This window comes from Pezoporus flaviventris, unplaced genomic scaffold (assembly GCF_033815535.1).
Source record: "Pezoporus flaviventris isolate CSIRO_AGI_PZ_B2104156 unplaced genomic scaffold, CSIRO_AGI_Pfla_v1 ptg000002l, whole genome shotgun sequence".
Classification (NCBI taxonomy): Eukaryota; Metazoa; Chordata; class Aves; order Psittaciformes; family Psittacidae; genus Pezoporus; species Pezoporus flaviventris.
Window position 1 is genome coordinate 47,292,183 of NW_026892550.1, and position 15,908 is coordinate 47,308,090.

At 39.5% G+C, this 15,908-nt stretch overlaps 1 protein-coding gene across 8 annotated transcripts in view; it reads left to right on the top strand.

Moving 5' to 3' along the window:
• Positions 1 to 15,908, top strand: part of PDLIM5 (PDZ and LIM domain 5) — a 124,227-nt gene that overhangs the window by 55,838 nt on the left and 52,481 nt on the right. For 5 of the 8 annotated variants that reach the window (XM_061477367.1, XM_061477383.1, XM_061477376.1 and 2 more), the window contains exons 3-4: positions 12,139 to 12,181; positions 13,560 to 13,966. In XM_061477367.1, the coding sequence (XP_061333351.1) occupies positions 12,139 to 12,181; positions 13,560 to 13,966 (450 nt within the window). The remainder of the gene's footprint in view (positions 1 to 12,138; positions 12,182 to 13,559; positions 13,967 to 15,908) is intronic. The other 3 variants (XM_061477392.1, XM_061477409.1, XM_061477424.1) reach the window with 1 other exon arrangement.

The following is a 15,908-nucleotide window of genomic DNA, read 5'->3' on the forward strand; positions in this document are numbered from 1 at the left end:
ATTTTCTTGCTATTACCTGTGAGAGAGTTTGTAGGTATCTTCTGTATGACTGGTGGTGATTCACCATTCACAGTCTCAGGTGAAACTTTTCTACCTATTCCTGGTTTGATCTGTGCAACTCATCCAGTATCCCTTTGAAGTTAGGGGGCTCACTGTCTAGTCACCACTAGCTGTGGTGCTGTTGACCTGCCCATTTATTTTAAGCTGCATCCATAATTATTGAGTGAAAGATTCATGGAAACAATGTGAAGCTGGCCAGTTTATCTTCACTTCTTAAAATAACACAGATACCTCAGAGAGTGGCATGATCTTTAGTGACATTTTAATTCTGTTGGCACACTCTGAAATAGCCAGCTGGGGCATCATAGGCAGACTTCAGTTTTGAAGCCTTGCAGATACCATCTAAATGCCAAACTTTTGAGCAGCAAAATAATGCATTTATATATAGATTAAACATGCAGTAATCAAAGTGCCTCACAACGCATGCCAGTAATTGTGAACAGCTGCATTAAACAGCTGTTAAAACTACTCCATGCCCCAGAATGCATGTATTTTGTCCAGATATTACTCATGGGTATATCTGTATGTTTGTTTTGAGAATACAGATAATCATTTGGAATGCATTCATCTGAGGAGATTGGTCCTTGATTGTATCCTGTCAAGAGAGTAGAAAGTATAAGCAGGCTCAGACATTTAAAAAAGTAATCCAGCTCCAGTCTCACACAGCAAATGAACAGTATCCTGCTCCAAGGATCTTTGCTGTGTTGTCTGAAAACAAGCATTGCTTTAATAAAGTTATATAGTGTTTGTGTGTATGGTGTCTAGTACTTTGCAGTGCTACCTCCTCACAGGCTTTAGGTGTACCTGCAGAATAAGCAGTGCTGAGATAGAAATACCTAATCCTCTCTTTCAGCTTGATTGCTATTCACTGTATACTGTGTTTGGCTGCTCATTATTCTGAAGGGGAAAAAATGCTTTAGCCAAATCTTTAGCTATTTTACAAGGGAGTAGGCAAGAGTATTGAAGGGCAAGGTACCTGGATGTGTCAACATGAGCTGTCCATTGCCGTGTGTTAGAACAACTCTGACTCTTTTCCATGGAAACTAGGCTCTGTGAGGCATTTATCAGAAGAGGTAATGGTAAGTTTAGATATGGAAGAATCACTTTTTTTTTTTTCTTGGAAGGATTGCTCCTCTCTTAGCAGGTACTAAATTACTTCTCAAGTTTTGCTCACTTTAATTTTATGTCACCTATACTAGTTGTGTTAGAGCAAGACTGGCCCTGTGTGGGCAGCCTGAAAATGTTACATTCAATTCACTGAGAAAGTGAGACCCATTAAGTGGTATGTACCGCAACTTAATCCAGTAACTGGACAGGATTTTATGTGGTATGAGGGCATGAAATACTCAAAGCTCTCCTGTCCAAGTGATTGAACACAAAATTGAGAGGTGTCAGCTCTTAATTGCAAAAATCTCTTAGTGTTTTGGGTAGCATCTTTTTGTTAAGAAATACATAGCATTACTGCCTGCAAAATGTGTGGCAAATTTCTCATATGGCTGAGATGATAGAGGTAGTTTGATCACTTTCTTTGTGTGTTTGTTTTCCTACAAATTCCTTTATTTTACATTTCCTTGTATAACCCAAGGTATTTGTTTTGTACTTGTTATTTTAATTTAAAAGCATTAAACATAGGATGATTTAGAGGTTAGAAAATTGAAGGTGACTTAATGGTTATGGTGTAACAAACCAGTGGCAAAATGGAGAAAGTCTTGGAGGTGCTTTAGCCTCCTCTAGTATGCCGGTGTGTAGCTATAAAAGTAATTGTTAGCAACAGCTAATGTTATTCTGTACCTGTTGGTGAGGCATGTTTTGTGCCAGTGAGTGTTTGAGGACTGGAACGTGAAGATGTAGAAATTCTTTCACCATGATGGAAACCAGTCTTGTCATCATAGTTGTCCTCATGCTGTTTGTGTTATGTGTTCCCTTTGGGTTTTTATTACAAGATGTCTCCAGCAGCCTCCAGTTCAACTGCAGAAAGTTATGTCATGCAGAGGAGACCAAGTGTAAAGCTGTCAAGGTCTCAGGATAGAAAATACAGGGGAAACCTGTGCCTCTGCGTGAGAAGCTTCACTTTGGAAGCCTCATGTGCTTCATGTGCGCCGTAATTTCCAGAGGAATACAGCAGCACAGATCTGATTTGACTGTGTTATTAATTTACAAACAGCCTGATTAAAATCTCCTTGAGGCAGTCATGACTGTACTGTTTGTAGTGATTTGAAACACTGATAAATTTATCCCCCCCCCCCCCCCCCCCTCCCCGTAGTTACGTGAAGGTAAGTGTTAATAGGAAGATAACCAGAAAAGCAAGACAATTATAACCCCTTGCAAATATTAAGCAAAACTTTCTGGCTGCTGCTTTTGAGTCTGCAATGCTAGTGTGAAGTCAAGTGTCCATTGAACTCAGTAATTTCCTAAGACTGCCAGAAGGACAGCGAACTTGAAGAATAGCAGTTTGACCCAGGTCCAAAAGTTTTCTGATCAAATAGTTTCTAAAGCCCTGTTGATTTACTTCCCAGAACCTGAAAGTAGCCTTGGGATTTGGCAGTCGCTCGGTAGTCATGCGTGAGCGGTGGTGCTTTCTGCGCTCCCGGCCAAGTCTAGATAAATGGAAAATCTTGCACTCAGGAAAGTTGAAACATTTCTTAGTTTATGACTGTTCTTACCTGTGAACTTGAGTAGTGTGTGAATATATTTGAGAGTGAAACTTTTGTCCCCTTTCCCAGAAGATGGGGGGGGGGTGTGTGGGGGGTGTGTATTTGATACATAATCTGGATTGAGTGACATGTCTAATGGCATTTATTTAAAATCTTTTGAAAGTTGACTTAATATTGCTTCTGTTATCCCAGTATTAAGAATGGGTTCTCTCATCTATGGGTTCCCTATGGCTCAAAATCTGGTAATGTACACGCAGTTTACCTGACTTAGTGATGCCCAAGCCCATCATACTTCAGTCCACTGTGTAATCTGTGTCATTTTTCCCTTTGTAAACACTCATCTGGTTGTTTGGGTGCCGCAAGTGATGTTACTTTTCTCTATTTACACTTTTGTTTTTCAAATACACAATGTGCCCTGCACCTGTTGCTTTCCTTTGACAAACACGTCTCTCCGAGGTGCATGGTTTATGATGCTAACTTGCAGGCATTCCTCAGTTATAAAAGGATATGTGATGATCTGTCAAGGGACAGTTATCTCTAAATGGATTAAAAGAAGTTTACACAGTTTAAATGTGAACTCTGCCCTTCATATGCTGAAAATAGTTCCAAGATAGCTTAAACTAGCTAAATAGTATATTTAGTACTTATACAGGTAACTGTCTTCTTGATTTCAGATAGTTAATTTTGCACCTCTGTGAATGTGCGTTGTAAAGACTAGAAAAAAACCTAAGGTAAATGGGTGAACTGACTGGTGGTGTTAGATAAACTGTTCCTAAGCATCAACTCACAAGAAAAAAGAGACATGCTGTAAATAAAACCTGTCCTCTGCCATGCAAGATATCTCTCAGCTGTTGAGAATCAAAATTGTAGTGTCCCTGATGCGTCGATAAGGCTTTTGCTACCTTTTCCTCTAGTCAAGAGTGGGATGAAACTATATTAATGTTTGGCTGTTTGGAAAATAAAGGTCTTACTGAAAGATAGCGGTACTATCATGAAAGCGTAACAGCATGAGAAAAATGGGATGTTTGGTAATGCTGGGAAAAGCACGCAGGTTTTCAGGAATACAGGTCTGAAACAAGGATAAATACAAGTTGAGAGCCATTACTAAGCAAGTTTACCTAGATAGGTATCTGTTACATCACCTAATAGAAAGGTAAATGGTAGTGGCAGAGTTAGACATCTATTAATAGCTGAATTGCACAGCTGCACTGTTTCTGGGCTCTTTTTTTTCCACCCAGTTTTGCAAAAAAAATACTGCTTTTGAGAAATTCCAGGGTATTGTCAGTAGAAAGTCATGTCTGTGGCACAGAACCACAAAACCCCATGAGGTAATAAAAACACACATTGTGCCTGTCAAACATTGCTCACTTACTTGAGTCTTGCATTACAGCTGAAGTCATGTTTGCAGCATTGTGAAAAATCTCAACAGGTTTTGTGACCATCAGATGTTTTGCGTCTGTTTTGCATCAGTGATTAGTTGCCCAGAAAAGCAGTTAATTGCTTCATATGCTGTGAGCGTGCTGTGAATGTTATTCCCTAAGTATTTAAGCCCAGAAGGATAAAAGCTACTTTTTCTAAAGCTAGACTGTGGGAAGGGGAAACTCTGGATCAGCTGGATCAGGCTGAGTCAGATGGGCTTATTAATGTGTCTCTTCTTTCACCATTGTTGCAAGGGACAGAATTACAGTGCTCTGCTTTATGCACCTTTACTTAATCAGTGTTAGCATTTCCAGTAAATTGGTTCCTTGTCTGATTTGTTGACTACAGGAATTAACTATTTGAGATCACTGCTGCTTTTTGAGTTTTTCATGCTTAGCTTTTGCAGGAAACAAAATGACTTCCAGTTGGAGCTTGTACTCTGGCAGCTGCTCTTTTGATGGCTTCCCCTTAAAGGTGTGGTGAGGCCTGTTGGCCAGGCTAACTTGAGGTCTTCTAGATGCAATAGTTGGAGGTTTTCTTCTAAGACTTTTTTCAAATTGAAGTTGTTAGATATCCAAAGCTATAGTAGACAGCGGTTTCGAGACAGTTCTAACTCTTCTCAGCACATTAGACCTGCTATACGTGCTGCTAAGACAGTGAACTTAAATACACAAGCATATAAACAATACAGGGAAATGATAAAGGTCAACAAAAGTGAGGACCTGTAGTAGAAAAGTTAACTTCTTCTGGCAAGTGCGTGTTCATTAAATGGATCCTGTAATAATTTAGTAAAATGGTTTATAGTGCTTCAGCTCTGCTGTTCACAGCCACCACCACCTGTGGTAGTGTCCCCTTTGGGGACAGCCTGGGGGCCACCCCTCTAAACATTTCTGCTGCAGTGAAGACTGGTGCAGGTATGTGCTGGCTGCAGTATCCCTGCAGTGGAAATGCCTGTGGTTGTCCTGGTGGTAGTTTGCCAGTCAGGCCCTGGGCTCATGCACTTCGAGGGCAGATGTTCATTCCTCACTACTGGGGTGGTGTGGGGAGGGAGGAAAGCGGTGTCTGAGGAGCCAAATGGGAAAGAAAACTTGCTCATTTGGTGGTGGGTCATACTTGGGAGTTAGACAAATGCTTAATAGTGTTCCTGACCTTAAAAAGAAGAATTAAAACCACAGCATATCCTATGAAAACCAATGGAATTCATCCTTTTAGATGCAGGTAGCATCATGCTTCTTTATTGGTGACCTCTGGCTTTTCTGGACCATCTCCGAGCTCAGCAATTTTCATGACAGTCATGCAGTTGCAGCAGGTTCTCTACAAGTCCACATAGTTGAGATGATGTGCAGCTCTGAATGCCGCAGGTGGAAATTCAGAAGTTATAGTCTTAGGTTGCTCATACTGTTCCCATATCATCATTAAGTCATGAAGAAGTGGGAAGTGTGAGAAAGCAGCTGGGATTTGGCCAGAACTGCCTACGTAGTGCTTCTGGGCTCTGTATGGGTGACACCACTTCCCCCCATCCTAGTGACCTAGTGAGGGACATGGGTCTTCTTTGGTATTGTTGCCTGACACCTCAGAAACAGTTCTTGTCTTATTTGGTTAACTACATTTCCCATTTTTTCATGTAGCCATGGATAGGTGAGCTGCTTCAGGGAGGAGGGATATGCTTAGCTCCTGTAAGACATAAAATGTAATAATCTAACATCTCTCTAAATGGCCAGATTCTTTATTTGAGAGAAAAAGAGTTGTACAAACACTTGTTCATAAGCACGTGCTTAAGGGGGAAGGAGGTAAAAATCCATAATAAGGATATGTTTGGGACTGGGGAACTGTGTCATGCAATCCCAGTTAAAATAGATATGACTGCACTTTTAAGCTTATTTGTGCTGTGTTTTAAATAAAGGAGGTAATCTCTGGAAGTGCTTAAGGCCAGGTTGGATGGGGCTTTGAGCAGCCTGGTCTAGTGGAAGGTGTTCCTGCCCATGGCAGTAGTGCTGGAACTGGATGATCTTTAAGATCTCTTCCAACCCAGACCATTCTGTGATTCTAATGTAAACATTGTGGAAAGCACTGGAAAAAAAGAAAATTAGTGGTCAGTTTTCAATCTCCTAAATTATTGCCTAGATTTGATGACAGACTGAAAATATGAAGTTGCCTTTGAAGGACTAAGTCCAAAAGTCATTTAGGCTTCTGCTTTTTATTAAGCTGACAATTTTTATAAGGTAGCTTGCTGTGTTAGAATTAGTATCTAGTAAGCACTTCTAAAGAATACCAAATGTATAAATTTCACTTTATTAAAAGCCCGGGTATAGCTGTTTTGTCTTGTTTCTTGCACATAACAGTTAAGCAGATACTGTTATGTAGCAAGACAGCTTTAGGAAAACTTTTATCAATGAAAACATTCAGGTTATAACTGATGAAAACAACCTCCATCACTGAAAGTAATGTAAAGGAGCGCTTGCATACAAGCCGTTATTTTTCCTGTGGCTTGTGAGTAACCAAGGATTGGCGAGGTGGGATTCCTGCTTGCCAAACTTGATCATATAGACATACCGAGCTACCATTTGTATATAGGCTGCTTTTTAACTTTTCTAGGACAACTGGCAGCCATACAGCATTGCAAGGCACTGGCCGTACTTGGAGTGCTTCACCTGTTTAGGCTCTGATCAGGGGAGTCATGGGTAGAGTACAGACTGAGTTGCTCCCCATGTCCAGTGCTGGCCATATGCATGGGCTCTCCAGGTTTCTAAGCCTTCTTCCTCATGGGAGTAAGAAGCATGTTTTAAAAAGTCTGGCAATCAGAAGGTGAGATGAATTCTCCCATTATTTTTTCCTTAGCTTTTTATTTGTTTTTTGGTTTTGTTTTAATAGAATAAAATATTATCTGCCTGCACTTAAACTCTCTTTACAAATGCATTTGGTAAAGTTGCCACAGACTACAGGAATGAGACTATGAGCAGTGGCCTTTGGGTGGTCTTGAAAACAACTAATCCTTTGTGGGTAGAAATACCAAAGCAGAGGGCAGCTTGTTTCTCTCCTAAAATGTCAGCAATGTTTATTTTAACACATAATGGTGAAATCCTGAGCCTTATTTAAATTTAAGAGGGGGGCATAAGTTTGATTTGGCTAAATATCAAATAGTCAGTGAGCAAGAACATAGTTTTTCTTGCTTTTACCTGATGTAGTGCTTTATCATAATCTGGTGTGCTGGGGAGTACGAGGATGTAAAGGTGTTATATAGCGTATAACAACAGTACATATAACAATGGTAAAATGCCGACATGCACATGAAGTTGGTTCTCCCTCTTGAAAATTATTGAGAATGTAGAATTTGTTGAAGGTGATTCATGAGCTAATACTCCCAGGCTAAATATAATGAAGGTGTGAAGTATTATCTCGAGGTATTATTCTGTCCAGAAATAAATCCCGATGTTCTGGGCATACTTCATTAAACATACCTCATCAAAGAGCATCAAACCCAAAAGTTATAAAATGGTTTAAGTGGCTCATCTGACTGAAGAGATCCTTTTCTGAAATGTCACATAGAAATAGAGCATCTACAGAAACTCTCTTCAATATTTGGTTAATGCTGAGACAAGTGTGCCTTGCACTGTTTGCATTTTAATGTTTGAATTATCGCAAGTTTACGGTATGTGTTTTGTAGGGTAAGAGAGAGAGAATGTTTTTTTTTTTTTATGTAAGAATTAGTTTGCAGCATAGGATGCTTGTACCAAGACTCCTGGAGATGTATGGTATCTGAGATACAATTATGCATCCCGTCTTCTCTGCTGTATCACTGATTTGAAGTTGCTATTTGGTTCCTTCAGGCGGCAGTCAGTGCTGATGTCTGCATTGTTTGATTGTAATTAACTTTCCCATATTTGTCATAATTTGGTATGTTCAGCTAAATGAAAACTACCATAGTAAACTAGAAGAAAGAGAATGACTTAATAAATAAAATGTTGACAGTCATTTGCTTGGATGTTAGCAAGCATGATGACTGGAGTATTGATTTGAAAATACTGCTGTGTTTCTTAAGGCAAAAGAAAAAGTCATCTCATTTTTGCAGTGACTGCAACAGATTCCAGCTCTTACTGAGCAGTACTTAATGATAATTTTGCTGCCTCTGCTTTGCCTTGCATTGGCAGAAGTTTGCAGTCTCAAGGCCATAGGTGCTTGTCCTGGCAAGATTGCTGAAGTGCTGATTTACTGACTGGTGTTGCCTGGGGCAATGTGTATGTTTCTATAAAACTGTGGGAAATGTAGTTGTATGTTATATTACCGTATGTAAAGCAGTCATTTCTAATGCTGTGTAAGCTGCAACAAGAAGCAAGCTGAAGAATGTTTTCACTTTTCTGTTTTGCTTTTCTGTTGAGCCAGAGCAAGGTTGGTAAGAAATGAATTACATGTGTGACAGAGAAGGGCCTTTGGGTCTAAGGAAAAAAAAAGAAGTATTTGGATTGGGGTTTTTTTTCTGGGCTTTAAATTACATCTGCACTTGTTTTTGTTCAGATAACCCCTGGTGAAAGTCATGGCTTGTTATATATGTTAAACGTTTTCTGCTTGTCATCTTATTTCCAGGAGTTGGCTAATTTATGAAAAGCAGTTTCATTTAGCTTTCTCCCCTGACAACTCACTGCTCTCTAGAAAAAAAATGAAGCAAACAAACAGAACTGTAGGCTACAATGGCAAAATCACTAAAAGATCAAGTTTTGGGAAGGAAAATCTAACCAATGGTTTTTGAGGGCATAGATTCTGCTGCCAAAGCCAAAGGTTTAGGGTTGGACTTGATGATCTTTTCCAACCTGAAGGTTTCTGTGAAGGTCTTGCAGCTTTTTGTTGTATCTTACACCAGAGTCTGAGCAATTCTGTTCAGTTTCTTGTGTACTTTTTTTATTTTTTTAATATGGGTGAAATACTTGGAATGAATAAAAGGGGAATTTAAAGAATGAATAGTTTTTGCTGGGCATATTGCTTCCAGTGAAGAGCAGACCAATTCATTTTCCTAATAAGGCTGTGCTGGATGTTGGAATGTTTTGAATTGCATTAAATGTCATGAAAAGCATTCATTGGAGAGGAATGGCTTGTGGTATGTTTACAGAGCAAATTTGATCACATTTGGTCAAAATGAACTGTTTACACAGGCTAAATATAGCACTTTTTTTCCTCAAAAAAGAATAAATGACTTTGATGTAGAAGCCTGTGCAAAAACTTCATGCACTTTCATTTTCAGTGTTAGGCCTTCAGTAAGTGTTGGCTGCTGCTTTTATTTTTGTCTATAATAATTCATATGAAGCTTGAAACTGTAACCATTTGTCAAGGTCTTTTGTATAAGTTGTTTATAATAAGCATTTACACAGAGCATTTATGTCTTTGCTTTGTTTGTATGCAGTTGAAAATAGTGCATAAACTAATATACTGAACTGTTAGTTTTAAATCATTCAGAAAATATCCTGCTTTTTTTTAGTAAGTAGTAACGGAGCAAGTGTGTCATCTCATTGTGAATGCCTTTGTCATCAGTTATTATACATTCAGTGTGACCAAGCCAGCATGAAATCCTAATATGTTTAATTGCTAGGTGACAAGCAATGTGCTAACAGCTAAGAAAATATGCAAGATTATGCAGTTTAATTATTTTTTTTTCCTATGCAGTTTGATAGTATCTATCAAAACCTTAAGGGAAATAGCCCTGAAGGAAGTATTTTCTTTAATGACTGTTGGGTGTGTTTTGCTCTGGAGCTTGAAGTGAGCATTTCCTTTTGTACTGTCTTGTCTAACAGCGATGCACTTTTCACATTCAGAACTTGGTGGCTCAGTTTGCTGGGTGAGCATTTTCTTTATATGATACAGGATAAATCACAGATTTCAGTCTGATTATGATCTGAAGTCAAGAAAGCCAAATTAAACTGTTTGAAGTATGTCTGGAACACACAAATTAATGTCCTTGTTTCAAGTATTTAGGGGAAATAAAGTAACGTTACGTTCTCTGACTCCAGTGTTAAAAGAACATTGGGAGCATTTCAACCTCTTTTTTCCCACCCTTCTCTTTGTGTGATACTTCTGAAGATGAATTTTGAAGAGTATGTCTTCAGATCATCTGGACATAGTGGTTTGAAATATATTTTTCTCAGTGCTGTATTGATGCATGCAGAGCAATTTCATCCATTGCAAACTCAAATTTGATTTTGTAAAAACAAAATAATATTTAAGTATGTTCCTTTTATGAAACTAAAACTTCAAGGTCCAGCATTAAGCAAAGAGATTTTTTTTCCTCAAGCATGAAATATGGTCATTGACTTGAATAATGAATGCCTTTCTACTTCTTACTTTTAGATCAGCTTAATAAATACACAGAATGTTCCAAGTTATTGTATTAAAAAACATGTCTTAAAATATGGAGCGAGATGCATGTTTCCTTCTAACTTGAAAGAAAAGTTTCCGTATGTATTGGCACTTTCTTCTTCTTGCTTGCTTTTGTTGCTGCAAATTGACAACTCTGCAATTAGGAGTGATTAATGATGCACCCTCGTGCTTTGGAGGGCTGGAGGTCAGCCTTCATATAGGCTGCATACCCTGTGGGAAAGGGGAGAACAGACCTGTTCCTCAGTGCAGACAAAACCCCCTCACTGTTGATGTGGACATAATGTGTGTCAGCAGCAATGCAAAACTGGTGAAGGCAAAGTGAAGAAGCTGATCTTCTCATGGTGGATTTTTTTTTTCCTTTTCCTCAAAATATAGCGTGTAGTTTTTAATGTATCTTCCTTTTTGTAAATTAGCTACTGACCCTGCAACACGATTGCTGTTTTTGGAATCTGAGCTCTCTGTGTTTTTCTGGTGGAAATAGGAAAGCTGATAGGTTTATACAATAGAGGTGTTTTAAATTGTAACATGTTAGCTGATCTCCAATTAAACAAACGTGTTTCTTTCCCTGGCAGTTTATCTTCTGGAACTGGGATTCCAGCTTCAGTTCTTCAGAACCCTTTTTAGAAGACTTGTCGGAAGCTGTAGTTGTTCATGCAGGATGATTTCTGGTTCTTGGATCATTAAGGATGCCAGCTCTTATGAGCAGTTACCAAATATGGCCAGAAATGTTTTGAAATGTGGCAAGAAGGCGATTTTCTACCAAAAGAGCATGAAAAGATTCAAGTGTATCAGCAGCAATATTTGCAGAAAATGTTAGTGTGTCAGGTTTTTTGCTGGTTGGTTTATTTATTTTGTGTTTAATTTTGTGTATGTATGTATTTTTGCATATAAGTGTATGCAAATCTGAAAAAAAACCAAACCCAACCCAACTATCAAGTGAGATGCCTTTATCAGTAACATTTTGTAGGTTCACTTCAGGTATAACAGAATCTGTCAATTCTTTATCATATTAATCCTTTCCATTGTGATACTTCCTTTCCTTCCCACCACCCCATAGTAGTTTCAATGCACCTATTGTTTGGAAGAAATTTTTTTGTTGTGTACTGTGGAGTTCAAGTGACATTAACCTTACCCTTGAAGGCCAAAGACTGTGCAAAAACTTTCTGTGTTATTTAATTTCCCAAGTCCTTCAGAAGGATTTTTGTTGTTGTTCTAAAATGAAGCCATCTGATATAAGCCTGAATAAAGGTTATGCACTGTTTAAAATGCAATTTACTTGACTAGAGCTTTTGAGTTACATGACATAGCATCTTACGAAAAAAAAGGAAAACAATAAGCAAATTAGTCTTCTAACTGGTGATGAGGTATTATGAATTTATAAATAAAATATTACTTGACGATAGATGCTAGTGTTCCTAACACTGTATCTGGATAAATTAATTCAGTTTGGTTTTGCCTTTTCCTCATATTAACAACAATGTTGTAGGTTTTACTTGAATACTTCTGTTTCCTTTAGAGGAAACAAAATGTGATGTTTTATATATCTGTGATGACAGGATGATTTGGAAGAGAGAAATGCTTAAACATTAAAGAACTTATATGTATGTTTTTACACTTATACGTATGTTTTTTTCTGTTACAGAGTGTCTTCTGTGCAAAAACCCGACATTGTTCAGGTACCAAAGGTATGTATAGCACAACCAAGAAATGCAGCATGTGGTACTGTTACCCATCTGTCACGCCCTGTTCTTGATAATCAGTCATTCAAACTTTCCTTTCAATATAACATGCTTGATTTCCATGTCTTCCATTAAAAGCATTGCAGCATTTGAATCTGAGTGATCCCTGCCCACCCCCCAAAAAAGGAAAGACGTAATTAAAAGACCTGACAGATGATTATTGAAAAAGAAGAAAAGAAAAAGATATTGTTCAAGTTCTTCCTTTATCCTTAAGGGAGAAACGTTAGTAGGTTTTTTTAGGGATGGGTTTTGCTGTTTTTTTGTTTGTTTGTTTTTTTTTGGTGTTGTGGTTTTTTTGTTTGTTTGTTTGGGTTTGGTTTTGGTTAGTTTTTTTGGGGGTGTTTTTGCTTTTTTTTTTTTTGCTTTTTTGGGGGGTGGGGATTTTTTTTGTTTGGCTGGGGATTTTTCAGTGAGGACTGAAATCTTCTTTTGTGTTTGGAGAAAGCTTATCTAAATATTAGGGTTTGAAAGAACAGTTTCCCTCACTTTGCTTAAAACCCTGGGAAATTATTTGTGCTTCTAATGTTTTGTTCTCAAGCAAATCCACCTTTTGGATAAGAAGGCTGTTTGCAAACCTGAAATTGCTTACAAATGGCCTGTACATGAAAATCTTGTCCAGCGGACATAAATAATTTATAGTATACTCTTGCATTGCTGACTGTGATTTGAAAGGCCAGTTTGGGAACCACCATGGTAAACCATAGCTCCCAGAAAAAAAAGTGCGTTTTTTTGCATGTTTTGATCTGACAGGGGTATATGAAGACATTGAGGTCCATTGAGGGAGTGCAACTGGAGAGGCTCGCTGAGTCTTGAAGCACTGGCCCACTAATAAGTGAGCTCTGGGGCTCTGGTTCCACTCTTAAGGGCCGTATGAACAGATAAATACGTAGTGTGTGTGTACACACACCCATGTTTGTTTATGGGGAACGTACATATCTCAGGTTGGGTTTGGGAAGTAGAATGTGGATTTTATAAAAAGCTGCTAATTTTTTCCGCATGAGTTTACCCGATGGTTTTTACAGTGGAGTGGTTCTTCAGTTCCTCTTGAATTTGATTTGTGGGGTGTCTGTTTTGGATGAGAAGAGTTATCATCATGGGACTGCATATTGACTGTGCATGCTTGGATCATTCCCTTTCCTAAACGCATGGCTTGTTTTCTTCCATACAATTCATGGCTGCAGTCTCAGTAAAGCTTGCTTCTGTGCTTCTTGGTTTCAGGCTAGGTGGGTTTTCTCCCATGAGAGCAGTCAATATGCCTGCTGAGGAATGTGCATGTGTTTGGCGTGGTTTTGTGTGTTTCTTTTTTGTTTTTCATCTTGCATAGGGAGAACCTAAAGAAGTAGTTAAGCCTGTGCCCATTGCCTCTGCTGTTGCACCCAAAGTCACTCCCACGGCAAGTGTGGCTTACAATAAGACACCGAGGCCATTTGGAGCCGTAACCTCTTCCAAAATCACCTCCATCCCATCACCATCCTCCGCCTTCACCCCGGCCCAGGCAGCTGCTGCCCCAGCCCCGTTCGCTGTGCCCGGACTGCATGTTAATTCCAAGCCTAATGCTGAGCAGTGCTCACCGGTGCTGAGCGCTGCTAAACCTGCAGTTAATGTCCCACGGCAGCCTGCCACGCACAATGCCGGCCCGAGCGCCTCTGCTGGCGACGGCACCCAGGATGTAGCCGAGGGGCAACGACGAGGATTCAGAGAAAACCAGGGGGAGAGTAAACAGCAAAATGGGTAGGTGGGATTTCTTTTTGCTGTGAGGGTCTTTCCTCACAGGAAAAAAGCTGGGCTTGTTTAAGGGCTAAGTCAAACACAGCTTGGAGGAGGAGTCGCTTTGTCCTCAGACGCGAATCTCTGAGGGAAGGACTTGTGTTTTAAAAGGGATGCTTTGAGGGGTAAAAGTGGTGGTTTTTCTCCGGAGTGACATACCAATTTACAGAGTGTCACAGCTAAATTGAATCGGGACCACAAAATGCTTTATATAATGGGTTGTATCACTGTGTGTTCTGGACCTTACAACAAGCCCAGTGTTAATTTCAATGTCTGTATCTCACTGTGCATTTTGACTCTTGATACAGTGACTAAAAGCAGCAGGCACACAAAAATGCAAGAGTCGTCTGTCAGTAGGTGCTGTGATGGCCAGGAATGAGATACTCTGAAAGGACCCAGCAGGACCAGTGGAGAGAGGTCCCAGAAGGGAGGCAGAGGGACAGATGTCACGTCGCTTCTCCGCACAAATATGCGAGAACGTGAGAAATTTTTAAGGTGCATTCAAGGAAGCCAGCAGGTTTAGGCAGATTTTTTGTAGCATTGTAATATTTCAACTCTAAATAGTGCCTTTATCCTAAAAAAGAAATATAGTTTTAAAATTTTAGTAACTTTCATATTCAAATAATTGTTTATGTTAAAGCGATAGTGGAGACCTAACATTTAAGGGACTGTAAGGCTGCATGAAAGGCTTACACAGTATAGTGTGTAGCATCTAGACAAGTAAACAAAGATTAGTAGATTAAACTGAGCCCAGTGGCAATCCTGTGCACTCAGACATGCAGTGCCACCCTGTTTCAGCATCATGCTTTTGGCAGGGGACACCTTGGGCTCTCCCAGAAATTCTTGGGCAGGGCTTGGGAACTGTAGTGCCTTAGGGACTGGTTCCCAGTGGCTGCTGTGCTGTGGGGAGAGGAGGAGGCTGGGCAGGAGTGGTCCCATGCCAGTTGGCCTCTGTGCCCAGCAGCAGTGTCAAGCAGATTAAGTAATAAAAAGGGCTGGAGGGGAACTATAGGTTTCTCTTCAATCTTGAGAATGTAAAACCTGGGCATAAAACCTAAAAGCTGTCATTACTGTTTCCCGTCCCTCAAAAGAAAGTGGCTGTAGGAAAAGACTTAGTGCTTCTCTTGTCTGATATTCTCTCAGTAGGTGAAGTATATAAAGAACCCTACAGAAAGGTAAACATCCACATCAACTGAAATACAGCATAAATTGCAGTTTCAGTTGAGCGTCTCATGGGAGGGGAAACTTCTTTAGGTACCTATTCCCTTTATATTGTGGTACGAATGTTTTCCATATGTGGACTTGTATAATGCAGTCCATATGCATTTTATAATCGCGCTGTTGCCATGGTAACTTCCAGCCCTTTCTTAAACAGGTGGTGGCAGGAGTCCACACCACTGCATAGAAGTGGGATGAAATTGGGAAAACCCAAGGACTTGCTTGATGCTGGTCGACTTGTTGAATTCACTTTGGCAAACCATTTCTTTATCTTTCCAGGAATGTTGTTGTATCAAATGACTGTATGAGTATTTAAAAGCAGTAATTAGCACTGAAAAAAGAGGAACAATAGCAGTAAAACTAAATCTCCTGGAGGGAAGTGCTGGAAGTCTGGAGTAAGCACTTGACAGTCAAGATAGAATGACTGGATGAGAGCTGTTTCGTGCCCTACCTTATGGTTATGAGATGACTAATACCAGCTGAAGAGTATCACAGCTGACAGATGAAGAAATCCCTATTTTGCCACTAACCTTCCAGATCTACTTTGGGAAAGTTTGAAAACGTTCAGAACTGTAAAAATCTACTTTATTTTGCCATCTTTCTTGCGATAGTGTATTTGAGCTTATCAAACTAAGGCAGAAAACAATAACCCCTAAAGTGATTATATTGGTCTGCCATTACACTACTT